Genomic DNA, 16,596 nt, shown 5'->3' with positions numbered 1-16,596 from the left:
CCCACAATCCCTCTGAATCCTGGCACAAACAACACAGTTACCCTTATCTGGTCTTAGTTGGCACTGCAGTTTTGGCTTGTATCAGTCTCATCAGTTGTACTAAATATTTATTTTTTAAATACAAAGACATTGGAATCTTTACTGCACTGAGCAAAGCCAAACCATTAAACAAAGAAAGACATGGAGCAAGGATGGATGAAGTCAAGGTCAAGAGAAAGGTAATGAGAGCATGAACTAGAATAACTGGCACAAACCACAGGAAAGTTGCTGAGCTAAGTTCTGCTGATGATCTCAGAGCGTGGAGGAGTGGGGGGAGTGTAATTACTGTGAACTGAGTAACTGGACTGTTGCATCTCAGCATGAAAGAGGCCGGGCAAAGCAAGAAAAGCAAGCAGAGGATGGTGGTGTAAGGACAGGGAGTGGGTCAACAGGCATGCCAGTTTGTGTTTAAAAACTCAAAAACTAAATTTCAGAAGATGAATATTTACTAATTATTATAAGTTAAGATGGGCTGTGTTAGAGTTTAATCATGGTTAGGGTGTAGGCTTCTCATGGTTTCAAAAATATATTGAAGAACTACATTAGTTTTATCCAAAGCACGATCTCACCAAAACAACAAAGTTCAATACATCTGACTTTGATCATTAAGAGATAGCAAAGCAACGTACAACGTCTCCCGTGTGACTGAGAAGTTTCAGTGCTGAAATCAACCACACCCTTAACAAGGAGAGGCCCCTCTATGAGTCATATTATACTTACGATGCTTTACTACAACATCTGTTTTGTTTATTTGAGAAGAAGGACTCATATTACAGAAGGGTAATGACGAAACTATCACTTGTACACCACCTTACTCCACAGTCACCTGACCTTTATCACCTTTACATGAACAGTGTAAAACCATGATGGGATAACATGGGTCATCAGCTTTGGAACAAGCTTTGGAGCTCAAAAAAGAAATCCACAAATTGAGTACATATCCTGAACAAGGAAGTATCTTGTTTTAGTGATTTTATCCTCTAAGACCCCCAAGATTTTCAGTTATTGAACAGGAGGGTTGTAATGTTTCTATTTTTAAAGAAAAGACATGTTCAGAGAATAAACAAGTGTGGATGGGACTTACCTAAAGTTTTCGTTCAGTCCCCTCTCTTGTCCGTAAATTTATGTCCAGTTGATCTTTGGTATCATTTGCAAAATACTTAGTTTACACTCTGCACTTGTTATGACAGGTTTTGCAAAGAACTTGTCCAGTTTCAGAGCTAATTGCTGCAGTTACTGTGAACTTGTCATAGAATATAGTGATTTCACGCAGGTTCAATGTGAGTTTGTTAAGTCGACCAATCTGAGCAGATGTTACCTCCTCACTATGTAAAACTAATGGAAACTCTGGATCAAGATTAAAGTAAACAACGGCTGCAAAAGTTCAACACTTAATCCTGACATCCAGTGATACCAGAGGAGGTTTGTAAATGAGCTGAGATTCTTGTTTTAATGTCATCAGCAACACTTACAAAGTTTTTATTTCGCAGTATGACCCTTAGAGACTCAAACGTCTTAAGTAAGAATAGGTCTACAGTGCAGATATTTCTTCATCATGTAAATTAGATAAAAGAGCTTCTGACCCTTTTGAGGCTTTTCTATAAATCATTCAACAAATGGCTTTTATTTTATGATAAGGGGAAGAAGTCTTAATGAAGATTATTATTATTATTATTATTATTATTATTAATAAACATTTTATATTTAGTAGAAGTATGCACTAAAACATATCTTAAAGATGAGAGGAGCTGTCAGAAGCGTCATATGCAGTGCAGAGATCCAGTGGCAGTGGTTTTTTGCATTCATTTGTCCTAAAATGCGATCTGATCTTCATCTAAGTCAAGAGTATTAACAAATATAATGTGTCTAAAATAATAACACAAACAAACTCTGACCTTTCATGTCTTTATTGAGATCAACCAGAAAAACCTCATAGAACATAGTGGATTAAGTATGTGAACCCGGGAGCTTTATTTTCCTTCTTTATTCTTCCTGTAATTTTTGCCCATTCTTCCTGCAGAACTGTTTTAGCTCTGTCCTATTCATTAGACGTCTCATGTGAGGCTCTCTTCAAGTTCTTCCATAGCTTCTCTATTACGGTCTGGGCTCTGACTTGGCTACTCCAAAAGGCGGATTGTCCTGTAGCATCAACCAAAGTTTCAGCTGACGTACAGACATTCTTTGATACACTTGGGAATTCATCTTCAAAGTGTAACATTCATTAAGTTCTTCCTGTGCAAAATGTTAATTTGTATTTATACAAGGCTTATAAACTAAACTAAAACACATGGCCACACATTCAGCATGTGGTCTAATGAATTACTATTTATATTGAAATGTAAGAAAATGTGGTTAATATGTTTTGAGTGCCGTTGTCACAGTTCAGTCATTTCTCTGGGGCTCTTTAATAAAAACTCCTTCATCATCTTGTTTTCTCCAGGAAAGACAGAAAGTGCCGGTCACGCTCCCACTGACCGCCAGCCTCATCTGGAGACCAGCGAACACATTCATGTTATTGCAAAGCCATACAGAGCATTTAAGTATTTAGTTTTCACTAGTGACCACTAAAAAATCAAACATCTCTGAGACTCACGTCGTTCAGGATGCTGTCTTGTGCTGCAGGTGGATTTAGATTCAACGTTGAATCCTGTGATTTGATTCTCACTTTGATGATCTTCTGTAAAGTTCCTAATAGAACAAGAAACAACACATGTAACACGGCTTATCTCTTCATTTAACACATTTACAGCGCTGTGAGGCTGTGAGTCATATCACGTTAACTTTAAAATAAAGTTTTATCCAGTCATTTTGCTCACTTGTGCTACAGAGGAACGGGTGTTCTTCTGTGATCGCCAGCTCTTCCCATTTCCCAGAATCATTCTTCAGCATTGCACCATAGTTTTGGTCATATGGAGTCCAAACTTGTAAACCTGTATTCCAGTATCTCAGTGAGGAGTCAGTCTCATCCGACCATTTCCATCTGTCTCTGAAGAGGCCGGTCCACACCAGCGCCCCACTGGCTACATCTCGGACTGTCTTATACTCTGCATTGTTCCTCAGACTGGTCAGGTCTGTGTAGTATGCTCTGCAGTAGTCTCGAGCAACTGGCCAACTCATCCTTTGTGTAGTGAGAACGTACTGACTTCGACCTGTTTTTGTTCCTAAGGAAAAGACAATTACAGTTTTTCATCGTGTCACTCTGTGTCCATCACAGGCTCATTAAGTGTAGAATCTGTATAGATAGAGACCATGCTTTTGCAAAGTTAGCAACATGGCTAATGATGACCAGATGAACAGATGTAAGCAAACACACAAAGGAACGGCAGATGATTGGCTTAAAGTACAGACAAGGTTTTTACACAGGACGACACTGATCTAACACACACTAAGAAGGAGCACAGCAGCAATGGCTGCAGAGCTAATGCATGGTGGAACCCGGGGAGGACTCTAAGCAGGTGACTAATAGTCACCTGCAAGAGGTTGCAGCTGGGCAGGAGGCGAGTGGAAGCATCAAGACACTGGTGAAGCAAGAAGCCAGGAAACTAGAGAGAGACAGTGTGGCACAGTGACTCACCATCAAAGCAAACTGCTTGATAACTGTAGTCACAAGAATCCGAAATGAGCTTCCCTGCTCTGAAAGCGCCACAGTTGTAGTTATTTAATGTAGACCAAATCAAATAATTTCTCTCTCCGTTCTTGTAGAAATCTCTGTGTGCCAGAGACCAGTGCCAACTCATAGTCGTCGCCTTCCAAAGCCCTATCCACACAGCATTGTTGTTAGTGCCCTCCACAATTTTAAGCACTGTTTCCATTGCTTCCATGTCGTTTATGGTGGCAAGGTCAGCATATGTCTCTCTGCAGTAGCTCTGTGCCTCGTACCAGGTTTTGGGAGTGTTAGATAAAACAAATGGAGGCTGGATTATACATGAAGCTGGAGAACAGAAGCCTGTTGGAGAAATGTCAGACACATACTGGGGAGTTTATAATGGGCTGTGGTGCCAGTGAAATAAATGTAAGGTAAAAAAAAAAACAAAGGAGCCAAACTAAAATGATGCCATGTAATGTGAATATGTACTGGAAACTTACATAAACACAAAATCAAAACATTAACCTGAAAGAAGTAGAACTAGCTGCAACGTCTTTTCCATGACTGTTATGAAGAGGGGAGAAAATAGACATTACTTTGATATCTATTCAACAATCTTGTGTACACAAATATTTTCTTCTTAAATCTTAACTGACCCACTGTTTTGTGTATGAATACTAAATAACTGTAAGACTTATGAATTGTAAAACAGAGAAATGTACTATAGATCACAACATACAATAGTTAAACAACTGGTAGCATGAAGTTAAAACATTTCTTCATAAAATAACCTATCTTCACAAAGCCCTGGGTCTCTTTCTCTTTTTTAGCTGCATGTCTGTGATATTTATTGTAAAAATGATGAAAATCTAACTACAGAGAAACCAAATTATGAGTCCAGCCAGTGTGTAGACTTACCTAATGTTTGACGAGTCTTCATCTGCCCATGAATTACTGCATTTATTCTTTCTCTGCAGATCTTTACTCGCCTCTTCAATTTGATTTTGCACAAATGATGAAGAAATTGCAGAAATACATTAGAGAAACTCCTGTTCGTTTACTTTTCTCCCCTCTGAATCCAAGATGTTTTGTTAATGTTTATCATTTTGTCTTCAAAATTCTTCCTTTCCTCTGACCTTTGCAGTCGCTGTAGCTCTTGGAAGCTGTGACACCTGAGGGGGTGATGATGACTCAGAGAGATCATTCACCATCCACCATTCTATGGCTATAAATGTATGCAGATGACTGTCCTCAGCATGTAAAACATAGCATGGATGTAGACATGCAAACCTTATTCTAATCAAGACCAAGGTCAAACTAAAGACGAATAGATAGTACTTAAATATGCACTTATTTTTACTGCAAACTTGTTCTATATATGTTAAGTCCTAAAATGTCCTTCAGGACTAGTTCTTTAATACAAAGAACTTGCAGAGTGTAGTTAAGAAACAACATTGAGCTATGTGAAAAGTCCAAAGTAACAATCGTCAATTGACATTTGGAATCACAACATTTGAATGAAATGTTATTTTTATTTAATGTTCTAATATACTAAAAACGAGAAATACACATTTTAAATGTCTTTATCGTCTTGTTCTGAGGACAGAGGGTGTAAAAAGTTGTGCGAATACTAATCTAGGAGCTACAATCACTAACTTTGTGCTATTTTCAGACCAGCAAGCACCTCACACAATATCTTTAACATGTGTCTCTCTCTGTACTCCTCAACAGAATCATGTTTTATACCATCATCAGATCTTTGTGCACTCCGGTCCAGCAGATGGCAGTGTCACTTGTTTGACTTTGAGTTTGTTTTATGCCTGTGACTTTAAACCCTCCATACATAAGGCTTGAGAGAATACTTCCTGTGTTCTGGCCATTGAGGCTCATTTAGCATGAAGGAAATGTTAGGATCTGGATTCTGTTTTGTTATGTATAAAGAAACATTATGACTTAAAGTCTTAGCATTCAGATTTATTAACATAAATGTGACGTGTAGCAGCTTTTAAATTAATTAGGAGCTAACAAACAAAGCAGAAATATATGTCTGCTTTTGGAGTGTGGATGCACAAGCTTGATCATTTGTGAACAAGGTAAGTGACACATCACAACAATAATAAGTTTATCTGCATAACAAGTGACTGTACACTGTGTTTGTTCTTCAACTTTACTCAGCTCTGACCAGGAAAATGAAACAGGAGTACCAGGATCTTGTCCTGCAGTCGTGTGGTGCCTCATCTCTGAGTGTCGGTGCAACAATCCAGACCTTGTGGAGCGGATATGGGGAAATAGTCAGGTTGCACCTGGAGGACTGCGACCGGCCCTCTGTGGTTGTCAAACATGTCAAGTTTCCAGAAGATGCTGTGCACCCTGGTGGCTGGAACACGGATCGCTCCCACACACGTAAAGTGAGATCTTATCAGGTGGAGACGCATTGGTACCAGAACTACTCCACCAATCAGAGCTGTCGCATCCCTGCCTGCCTGGCTGCCTGTTCCCATGGAGACGAGATGCTGATTGTACTGGAGGATCTGGATGTGGCCGGTTATGATCAAAGAAGGTAAAGTCACAGAAAACCTTAACAAAAAAACAGGATCATGTGCAAAGTCAAGGGCATGAAATGAAAGGGCACGACTCTTTAAACCAAATCCACGCTGTCTTCTCACCTACCTGGCTGTACAGTCTGTGATCCCTGCCGAGCTTCCTTCATGCCTGTGTGTGTGTCAGTGTGAATCTTCCTTGTTATTGTTATTGATACTGTGTCTAAGTATGAGAGCCAAAAGAAACTGGAGTCAGATTCCTGGTGCGACACACCCAAATACTTAAGGACATTTTGACAAGCCACAAAAAGTGGAAATCTTTTCCAGTTGGAGGTTCAAACAACCTATTTATTATATTTTAATAGATCTCTCTATTGAACGTCTGTCTATGTGTGTCCTAAAATAGTTTAGATGGTAAGAATTACAGTTATCAAACTCTAAAATTCTCCATGTATGAATAATTACAGCATATAAACACTTCCTCTTGTTGCTAACCTCTGCTGATCGATGGATGAAGCCGTATGACGCTTTGGGGCTTTCTGTCTGTCTGTGCTGAAATAGGATTTGATGCTTTAGCTCTTCAAACCAAAGGAAAACAGGGACATCTGCTGGCTTGTAAAAATTATAGCAGCATGTCAAGGTGGGCTCAGTCATTGTCTCACATGCAGAGGTGTTAGTACACAAACTTAATGCTCAAGTAAAAGAACACAAATATGCCTAAAAAAGTATGGTAGTCTCTGAAATATTAAAGTAGCTGATTAAAAAAAAAAAAACAAGTACAAAGAACAATGTTACTATGGAGATTTTTTGTGAAACAAAAACAGCTGCTGGTAATTTACCACTATGAGTACTACCATAATATCACATCACAATTTGACATGAGTTAATTATATTTTTGTAAGAATTGAAGTCTGAAGTCTCAAATTTACAGTACTTGACTACCTTCATGCTCTTATTAATAGTTAGTTTACTAATTTGTTCAGAGGAGCTTCATTTAAAGTACAGTAGATGTCACTGTGCAATATGTGATTATGTGCCATAGTGAAAAAAATCTATTTTATTTGATTTCATTATACAATACATTTAAATATCACAGATATTTTTGTTTTGGTGTTCTTAATGTTCAGTGTCACTTTCAACCTGGCGTAAATGTTCTCATACTGGTTGTTATGTCTTTTTTTTAACACATCACTTTTCTCATTGAATGCAACCACAAGGGGGCACAATCCAGTGTCATCTTATATATTGTGTCAGGAAGGGGATCCGATGTAAAATATTAGCCAAACCAAACATGCAAATGATCAACAAGATCAGAGCTGTGGCAAGGTTGAGGTGGTGTGGACATGGTCAGAGGAGCGATTGTGATCATGTCAGTAAAGAGAGTTAGGAGGTGTAGAGGAAGACCAAAGTGGAGATTAATGGATGTAGAGAGATACGACATGAAGTTAGTTCGTGTGAGAGAAGAGGATGCAGAGGATAGGTTTAAATGAAGGCAGATGATTTGGTGGGGCGAACCCCTAAAAGGGAACAACTAAATGAAAAAGAGCACTTTTCTCATTGAGTCTATGTTTGTATTTCAGCTCTTTCAAAGCATGATGGAGATTTAGACATGACAAATCAGAAAATGAAAAGTAAATTCATGCTACATAAATACGGTTATTTTTCTCTGCAGGACTAGTGTAAAGGACAGAGAGATAAGGGCTTGTCTCAGCTGGCTTGCCCACTTCCATGCTCTGTTTATGGGTGTGGCACCAGAGGGGCTGTGGCCTGTCGGTACCTATTGGCACCTAGAGACCCGGCCGGATGAGCTGGAGGCCATGGATGATGCCAAACTCAAAGCCGCAGCTGGTGACATTGACCGGATACTCAATGAATGCTGCTTCAAGACGATCGTTCATGGGGACGCCAAGTTAGCCAACTTCTGTTTTTCCAAAAGTGGCCAGGATGTGTCAGCTGTGGACTTTCAGTATGTCGGTGGGGGCTGTGGGATGAAAGATGTTGTGTATTTTTTAGGAAGCTGCATGGAGGAAAAGGAGTGTGAGAAGAGGGTCCCAGCACTACTGGACTACTATTTTGCAGAATTAAAGCTATCTGTGAAAAAAGACGTGGACTTTGCAGCTCTAGAGAAGGAGTGGAGGGAGATGTTTGCATTTGCCTGGACAGACTTCCATCGTTTTCTGCTGGGTTGGATGCCTGGACACTGGAAGATCAACCGGTACAGTAAACAGCTGACCAAGGAGGTGCTGCGCAAACTGAAACTGTAACCAGAACCCAAATCTTCCTCAGCTGCGTATGGTGAAGAACGCTTATCAAACCATTTATACTGTGACTTCAGAGTAGCAAAACAAAGTTGATAAACTTCATTGCTTGTCACCAAAAAATGAAAATGCTCTGTGTGTCTTCTTGTGTTTTTAGGCATTCACTCTTTGCATCTCGTTGTTTGCATCTTGGTAGACATTTTAATCATCCTCCAGCAATAAATGTTAATACATACAAGGGCTCTGGCCCAGGGTCCCTGGTTCAGAACCTAAACGACATATGACACTCACTGTATGAGAAGGCTTCAATCAGCATGAACCTCTCCTCATTAAATCGTCAATCCAAATTAACAACTGCATTACAAAGTGTCTGGTTCTTTAATGAATGACTTAATGATACATTAATTTAATGATACAGTAAAAAAAACATGCAGTCATCTGTTTAAAATGCTGTCATGTGAACCACTGAGCTAAAAACTAAAACTTTCTATGTAAGGTGATTATTGTATTGCCTACATATTTATTGTTGTGCATTTACAAGTGGAATTAAATGTAAAACAAAATAAACTTTTGAACTACAGAATATGAATTTGATTAGTTTGAAATTAATTTAATTTCATTATCTATTTGACTTTATAGTCATTCATGTTGACACTTCCTCAATTCTCTCAATCATGTCGAAGAAGTCGTAGTGGAGTGATCTCCAACATGGGAGCTTGATGCAAATGGTTTTTATCATCTGCTACAAGGTGTGGCCAGTCCTGGTCCTCAGAGACTCTGTCCTGCTTGTTTCCATCTCTGCAGTTACAGTTTCTAGTTGGGTTAACACACCTGATCCAGGTAACCAGGTGGACAAGTGCACACACCAGAACACTGGTAGGTGCTTTAAACCATCACTGGTTAATTATTCTTCAGGGAAACTACTGATTACCCCTGGGTGTAAGGCTTTGGAGGCACAAACACTGATTTTAGTTTCCTAACAGATGCTAGCTCCACATCGTTACAGGTCCGGTCTCTGTTTGTGGATCAGCTGTTGTGCACAGGATGATGACGTGTTTCCGGTTTCACACCCGACATTATAACAACAGGAGCCGAGCCGAGCCGAGCCGGGACGGGGAGACGACGAGTAAACAGGTACACAATTAAAGCTTTAAGATGTTCTAACTTGTGTTCGTCTCACATAATTCGGTCTTTAAGCGTGTTGTCACCAGCGAAGCTGCATTAACACGAGTTTTAAACCTCAGCTAGCGTAACGTTAGCTAGCCGACATGCTAACTCTGTTGCCAGACAAGGGTCAAAAAAGAAGTGAGCTACGGTTTAGAGTTTGTTCTCTAACTGTGTTATCCCTTTGTCGACAAGTGTTTTACTGGTAAACAGCCGAATTAGCTAAGTTAGCCATGAATCCAGGGTCTGTCTTGACAGCTAACGCTAACTAGGTGTTTGTTTTGACGCTGAACTGTGGCGTAAATATGGCGGAAGGGTGAACCCACACTCACAGTTTCTGTTTACGATGCTTAAATGTTTTCTCCTCTCAGTTCAGAGGTTTATCATGTCGTAAGAACAGTAGATTATAACCAGGACTGCAGAAGACGATTCTTTTATCTGTTAATTGTCATTATTTAGTTGTCATAACCTGTTTCCCAGTGTCCAAGGTGATGTTTGACTTAGGCTTCTGTACATGATCAATAGTCCAAAACCAAATAGATTTTCACGTTTCTACACTTTAGGACTAGAAAAACTAGCCAAATCCCAGAACTGTCAACTGTTTGCAATGTTGCTGCAACATTTTTTATCAATAAGCGGATTAAACAACAACCAACTGTCTTTGAACTAGTCGATTTATCAATGCTGCTTTAATGTTCACACACTCCTATTATAGTCAACAAATATTATAAAAGTCTACAATTAATAAATCCTACAACCAACTAATAACTGTGTAGCTCCATCGAATGTTTGCTTTTTGTGATTTAAGCTGTTACAACTGCTTGAATTCTTGAAAGTTTATTGATACATAAACGAGAAGAAGACAGTAAAAGTGAATAACAAGCATGTGATTGTTGTATTCTGTTATGTAAATCCACCTGCTGCTACACTCTATGATATAAGATAACTTCCTTCTTATCAAGGAAACTCTTTCTCTGTTGTTTTTACTAGAAATCCAGGAACTGTCATCACAGAAGAATTTCCATTGATATAGTTGGAAAACACCAACAGCTGGTGTGAGGCAGAAGTTGTAGTGGGGGAATCCAACCCCCCAGACCTAGCCGGGACTGTTGATGGTGTTTCGTTGGTGTTCAGAATGGAAAGATTTGAGGATGTTTTCTCAAATCCTGAGTCCTGAGTCGTGGTAGTGGGCAGCTTTTCCGGAGCTCAGGTTCTTCAGAGCCCACGCTGTGAATAATATGAGCCATGGACTCTGGTGCAGTTGATAGTCCTGTAACCTTGGTCATTAAGGCCCCCAACCAGAAGTATGAAGACCAGACCATTAACTGCTTTCTTAACTGGACTGTGGAACGGCTGAAGAGTCACATCTCCAACGTGTACCCCAGCAAGCCGGTAAGTAGCTCTCATGTCTACTCTTTAATAAATGTTACCCACATTCTGGCTTCCTCAGAGTTAAATTAACCAGTGTGTACTGTAGTTTCAGAGATTTGCAGCCTATAAAACCCTCCTTTATCAAGTTTTATTGTTTATTTTCTTGAGTTAAAAACCGATACAAAGACAAAAGTTAAGTTCTGTTTCCCTCTGCTAAAACTAGGGCTATGTCTATGGACTTAATTTTAAAATTTTATTTTCTTACCCTTAAACATCTAGTCAGTGCCCCAAATTACTGTTGTTGGGAAAAGAGAAAGAAGATAACTTTATGTTCCACCGAACAGTGAGGTCTGTTCTCTTGCCCTTCCCACAGATGGAAACAGAAACACTGCCTCCTTGAAAATGTTTATTGGAAAGTCCATTCATGACTTTAAAAGCAACTGCACAGTTTAGACATGTTGATGTATGCGATTCATTTTACCTCTGAGGCCCCGGTTCTCTTCTCCACCTTTGCAGTATCAGTTCCACTTAACGTTGCAGTTAGTCTCTGAGGAACAGGTAGTGAACACAATTTGTGGACAGAATTGAAAATGTCACCAGTGACCTAGATGGAGCTGCCTGTTGCTGTCAATAAAGAACTTATTTATGCAGTTTCACGCTGTCCCTGCACTGGTCATTTCTCTGTCTGACCATCTGATTTTGCTTGTGTTGTAGCTGTCCAAGGACCAGAGGCTGGTGTACTTAGGAAGGCTCCTCCAAGACCACCTGCAGCTCAGAGATGTGCTAAACAAGGTAAAAACTGACTTCAGTGCATGTTTTGCATGAATATCATGGAGTTTGGCAGCTATCTGTGAAAAAAGACATGGACATCTTTAATAAACAACTAGTTTTACATCTTAGCTTGATGAACACATACGAGTTTGTTTGTGAATTGATGAGTTTCCTGTTTTGTCTGTAAAATAGGAAACGTTTCCAAACAAGATGATCTTTTTAGGCAGTAAGTTTAAGATGAGGTTTTTGTTGTTTAGATGTAGTTGTCTGGTTTAGTAACGGCCTGTGATTAGAATTTCCCACTGCTACAAGAAGTTGTGATAAGCACTGTCTAGTCAGAAAGTGTGTGTGTATGCTTGCAGCTACTCAGGCATCTGATTACATTTCCTTAGTCCCTGGTTGTTCAGACCATGTTTGTTGTGTATGTGCATACATGTGTGTGTTTGAGGACATATAGTTTATGTCTCTGTGTTTGTGCAACTCTAGGGGAACTGAAACGGGCTGCCTGGGAGACAAAAGCTGCTCTCTAATGTGTTTACCAACAAAGAGTGAGCATTGTGTCTGAATTCTGGCCATTTCTGCACTAATCCATTCTCTTCTTTACTCTCCTGTTTCTTTTCTTTTGCTGCCCTCCTCCTCATCCTACTATTACTCTGGCTTGTGTTCCGACTCGTGTTGTCTCACAGCAGGATGAATACCACATGATGCATCTAGTGTGTACCTCTCACAGTCCCCCAGGCTCGCCCATGCCTCGGAGCCCTTCCACGGCCAGCTCTTCTGCTTCTGGCTCCAGCGTGAGTAGTCCTGCACATAACCGTCCTCCTGTAAGCCACAAACAATGGGTACATAACAGCTCTGTTTTTTGTAGTTGGGCTTATTTGCATGACCCAGAAAAACAGGAGTGACATATGGAAATGGCAAAAGTATGAGAGGGGAAACCATAATGATTTCCATTTGTTTTATTTATCACTTCATAGTTTCATCCAAACCTCAACCTTGAAAAAGATGTCAAGGTGCATTCATATGAAACCTAAAACACATTTTGTGATAACTTAATTTGTTGGAGTTTGACTGTTACTGGTTATTCACAGTGAGCAGCCTTTGTGCCGACTCTAACTAGTTGGTTTCATTCTGATCTTATCACTTTAAACAGTGGCCATTTCTTTTTAAGCTATAACTTCACTGATGTGGCTGCAGTAAAGATGTTCATGCAGAAAGTGACATTTCACGTGGTGCAGAATTTGCATACGTGGCAGATGAGATTAGGGCACTGCGACTCGATATGGATATGAGTAGACTGTATACACATACTGTATCAAATGTAAATGTGGTTGTAAATAACAACATCAATGAATTGATGCTTTCATCTTAGTATACATTAATAACCCTGCTCCATGTGTTGATTATTTAATGATTGGTGTTCACATCTTGTCACTCAGAGTTCAGACAGTGCTGGCTCCACTTCTCCTGCCACCACACCAATTCAGAACATTCAGCCGGCCTCCTCCTCCGTCCCAGTAAGTTCTGATGGGCTAAGGTATCGTGGTGGCATTCCCCAGTACAACCCGCAAGCCCCCACTGGTGTCCCTCAGTGGTAAGCAAGTCTCTAATATCACAATAAAACTGATATAAAGCAAATTTTTATTAATATGTAATAATTTGCTTTATATCAGTAAAATATGTAGGCCCTGGAAAATGTTAAAATTTAAAGACTAGTTTGTGATGTGGTGTTTTTGTGCAGTGGGTTGTACTGAAAGCAGAACAGGAAGTAGTTAGAATTCTGATTCAGGTCACAGCATTGAAACACTCAGAAGGTACCAGACGTGTTGTTTAGTGTGACGCTGCCATTGTTTCACAGGCCTGAAGGAGCCCAGGTCCCTTTACAAGGGGGCTTCCCTGCTAACATGCCCCCCCACCCCATGTACATGCCCATGCAGATGCTGTGGTGGCAGCAGATGTACGCACGCCAGTACTACATGCAATAGTAAGTCTTCCTTCTAATTCCTACACCATCACGATTATAAACAGCATTGAAGACACGTTCTTAGCGTTTGTTGTGAGACTGTATTGTTAACTACTGTACGCTGAACTTACTAATTACATCCGTGTTTGTCCTGATTAAACATGAGCTCAGGTGAAGTTTGCAGAGTTACAAAACAGAGAAGTTGCTTTGGTGGACATATTAATAAAATATTTTAGGGAACATTTTGTTCCCTAAAATATTTGTATTTAATGTTTGTTATTTCTCTTTAGTTAAAGGCGTCAAACTGTGTTTGAGTTGTTAAATGTGTACGTTTTCTTTTTCATCTCTTCACCTGCTGAAGTCAAGCAGCAGTAGCTGCCTCTCAGCCTTCTACCACCGCGCCTGCATCGCCACCCTCCACCGTCCCCCATCAGCCTGCGCAGCCAAACGAAGGTGTGCAGCCCCCGCTGGGGCCTAACCCTGCCCCCAACCCCTTACCAGAGAACCAGCCAGACAACCCCAACATCCAGATGAATGCACAGGGTGGGCCGGTGTTAAATGATGATGAGCTGAACCGCGATTGGCTAGACTGGTTGTACACAGTGTCCCGCGCTGGCGTCCTGCTCAGCATCGTGTACTTCTATTCATCTTTTAGCCGCTTCGTCATGGTGGTCGGTGCCATGCTGCTTGTCTACCTGTAAGTCGATGCAGCATGACGTTGAAAAAATGTTTTCAATTTTTCTAATTTCTAAGCATAAGCAGGTTTAGGTACCATTTCCAAAATCAATCTACACCTTTTTAAAGATGAAACCTTATGTTCATTCAGGCACCAGGCTGGTTGGTTTCCCTTCAGGATGGAGCAGCAGAACCTCAGAGGAGGAGAAAACGCTGGGGCTCCTCGGGAGGAGGCAGAGAGGCACCAAGACATACAGGAAATGGTAAGCTAGAGAATGCTGGCATGCCGTAAAATTCATACTACAAGCTACTGAAACAAATCCCGAAAGTTCCTGAAATTCTTAAAAAATGTATCCCAAGGCTGTTATCAAGGCTATAAGATGGATGAACTAATACAGTTGTTTTCACTGGCCAGATAAAAGCTGAGACCCAGCTTATATACATAAGAACTACACTTTAATCCTCTGCATTTGTCTGAGTAAAATTCTGTGTTGAACATCCCATTTATAATTATTTTTACTTTTTAAACTAGATCGTATAAAGTGTGGGGATCTCCTGTTAAAAGAACAAAACAAATGTCCCTCATTAACAGAGCGATAATCAGATTGCTGGTCTGTATGTAGCATTGTGCCCCCGCTATCTGTACCTCAGTAACCATTCCTGTATCTCGTCAGGAGCGTTTGATGGACGAGGGAATGGAGGATGACGACAGCAGTGAGGACGGAGGCGGAGTTCCTGAGGACCAGGCCCAGGCTGCTGCTGCTCTTCCCGAGCCACACTTCCTCACCACCGCGTGGTCTTTCATCAGCACCTTCTTCACCTCGCTCATCCCAGAGGGACGGCCCCGCCCGGCCAACTAGGTAGACTCCCCTACATCTCTATCATCCTCTCCTGCCAGCAGGTACTCTACAGAAAAAAACATTTATAAATATTCAGTTCACCACCAAACCATCTTCAGATACAGTCAAAACCCCTTTTATCTGAGACTGCGTGGTCCAGTCTGCTGCTAAACTCCTTCATGCTGCCAACAACACAGTCTAAACTCTATGGGCAGTGTGAGTTCTGCCAAGGGTTAGGAGACGAAACGAATATTTCTAAAATAAATATCACACTGTGTGAACAGCAAATGCTTCAGCAGTGAAATCTTTATTTTGGTGAGATGTTGGACGGAGCCGTCTTCCATTATAAGCAGTGATAAGGTCGTACTTCTGAAATTTTGATCCTCTGAACTCTTTGGACTCTGACTGACAGGAGGGATGTGGTCCAGATCACAAAAGAGAAACAGGAATCTCTTATGTGTGCCCTTAACAAACCATGACAGCCACATCCTTAAAGACACTTTCATCTATGCACATGATGTGCATATAGACATTGCAGCTACTTTGTGTAACTGTTTTCCCACTTTGTGTATTTGAACATTATCTATTTACACATGTAATTATATGCATCTTCTCTTGAATTTATGCATTTTTCAATAAAAATATTGATGTAATTCAACTTGTCTGATGTGTTTTCCTTGTACTGTACTCTGTAGTTTTTTCTAAAGTCCTGCAGGTGGCAGCGTTCACACAAATGCTGCAGTAATTTGACTTAATACAGACTGAACGTCTTAATATAGGACTTTGACCAGTGGGTTTCTTCTTTGCACACTTTGATCCAGCCCAGCTGTGTTTGTATTCTGTTAGTCTGTTTTTAGTTGACATTAAACTAGCAACAATAAATTATGGGTAAACTCTTAATCATTTTAGAAACATTTCTTGTGCTGCAAAATAAATAACAAAATCTTTATTATAAAGTGCTTTTATGAAAAAGAAGAGACAGAATGATTTACAGAAGTTAACAACCAGGGCAGATGATAAACAAATGCCAACAGAACTTAAATTCTGGTTCAGCTCTTGAAGCTTCTAGAGGAGACAACATATCTGAATCACATGATTTCTGTATGAAACTAAGCACAATTTAACTTTAAATGTTCGTAAAACCTTAATCTACATGAAGGCAAATGTCAGTTCAAATTTCTAGAGCTCTAAGGATGTTTCAAAGACGATGTATCGTACGATGTAAGTGGAGTAAACGCTTCAACAGACCTTACTGCAATTCAATTTGTGTTTCCCTTACGAAGAATTGTGATAACTGTGTCTTGAATTTAAAATGTAGCACCATCATTACATAATTTTTTTATTTGCCCAAGAAATACCAACAAAACTAGGTGTTAGTGCAGTCGTCGCT

General features: G+C 40.2%; 2 protein-coding genes across 4 annotated transcripts; both read left to right on the top strand.

Moving 5' to 3' along the window:
- The first annotated feature begins 5,504 nt into the window (after nucleotides 1-5,504).
- On the top strand, nucleotides 5,505-9,012 carry pkdc (protein kinase-like domain containing). 2 transcript variants are annotated; one of them, XM_026370234.1, is made up of 3 exons: nucleotides 5,505-5,718; nucleotides 5,801-6,185; nucleotides 7,838-9,012. In XM_026370234.1, the coding sequence occupies exons 2-3, from the start codon at nucleotides 5,815-5,817 to the stop codon at nucleotides 8,427-8,429; spliced, it is 963 nt and encodes a 320-aa protein (XP_026226019.1). In that variant the 5' UTR covers nucleotides 5,505-5,718; nucleotides 5,801-5,814; the 3' UTR covers nucleotides 8,430-9,012. The 2 variants fall into 2 exon arrangements, with proteins under 2 accessions (XP_026226019.1, XP_026226020.1); XM_026370235.1 differs by lacking the exon at nucleotides 5,505-5,718 and having other exon boundaries at nucleotides 5,727-6,185.
- Nucleotides 9,013-9,468: 456 nt separating this feature from the next.
- Nucleotides 9,469-15,864, top strand: herpud2 (HERPUD family member 2). Of its 2 annotated transcripts, none has more exons than XM_026373005.1 (9): nucleotides 9,469-9,557; nucleotides 10,578-10,979; nucleotides 11,673-11,750; nucleotides 12,419-12,523; nucleotides 13,169-13,323; nucleotides 13,588-13,713; nucleotides 14,054-14,389; nucleotides 14,519-14,630; nucleotides 15,042-15,864. In XM_026373005.1, exons 2-9 carry the CDS (start codon nucleotides 10,833-10,835, stop codon nucleotides 15,225-15,227), a joined length of 1,245 nt encoding a protein of 414 aa, XP_026228790.1. In that variant the 5' UTR covers nucleotides 9,469-9,557; nucleotides 10,578-10,832; the 3' UTR covers nucleotides 15,228-15,864. The 2 variants fall into 2 exon arrangements, with proteins under 2 accessions (XP_026228790.1, XP_026228789.1); XM_026373004.1 differs by having other exon boundaries at nucleotides 12,416-12,523.
- The last annotated feature ends 732 nt before the right edge of the window (nucleotides 15,865-16,596 follow it).

The sequence above is a fragment of the Anabas testudineus genome, chromosome 16, assembly GCF_900324465.2.
Source record: "Anabas testudineus chromosome 16, fAnaTes1.2, whole genome shotgun sequence".
NCBI lineage: Eukaryota > Metazoa > Chordata > Actinopteri > Anabantiformes > Anabantidae > Anabas > Anabas testudineus.
This window is presented reverse-complemented; position numbering and strand designations above follow the sequence as displayed.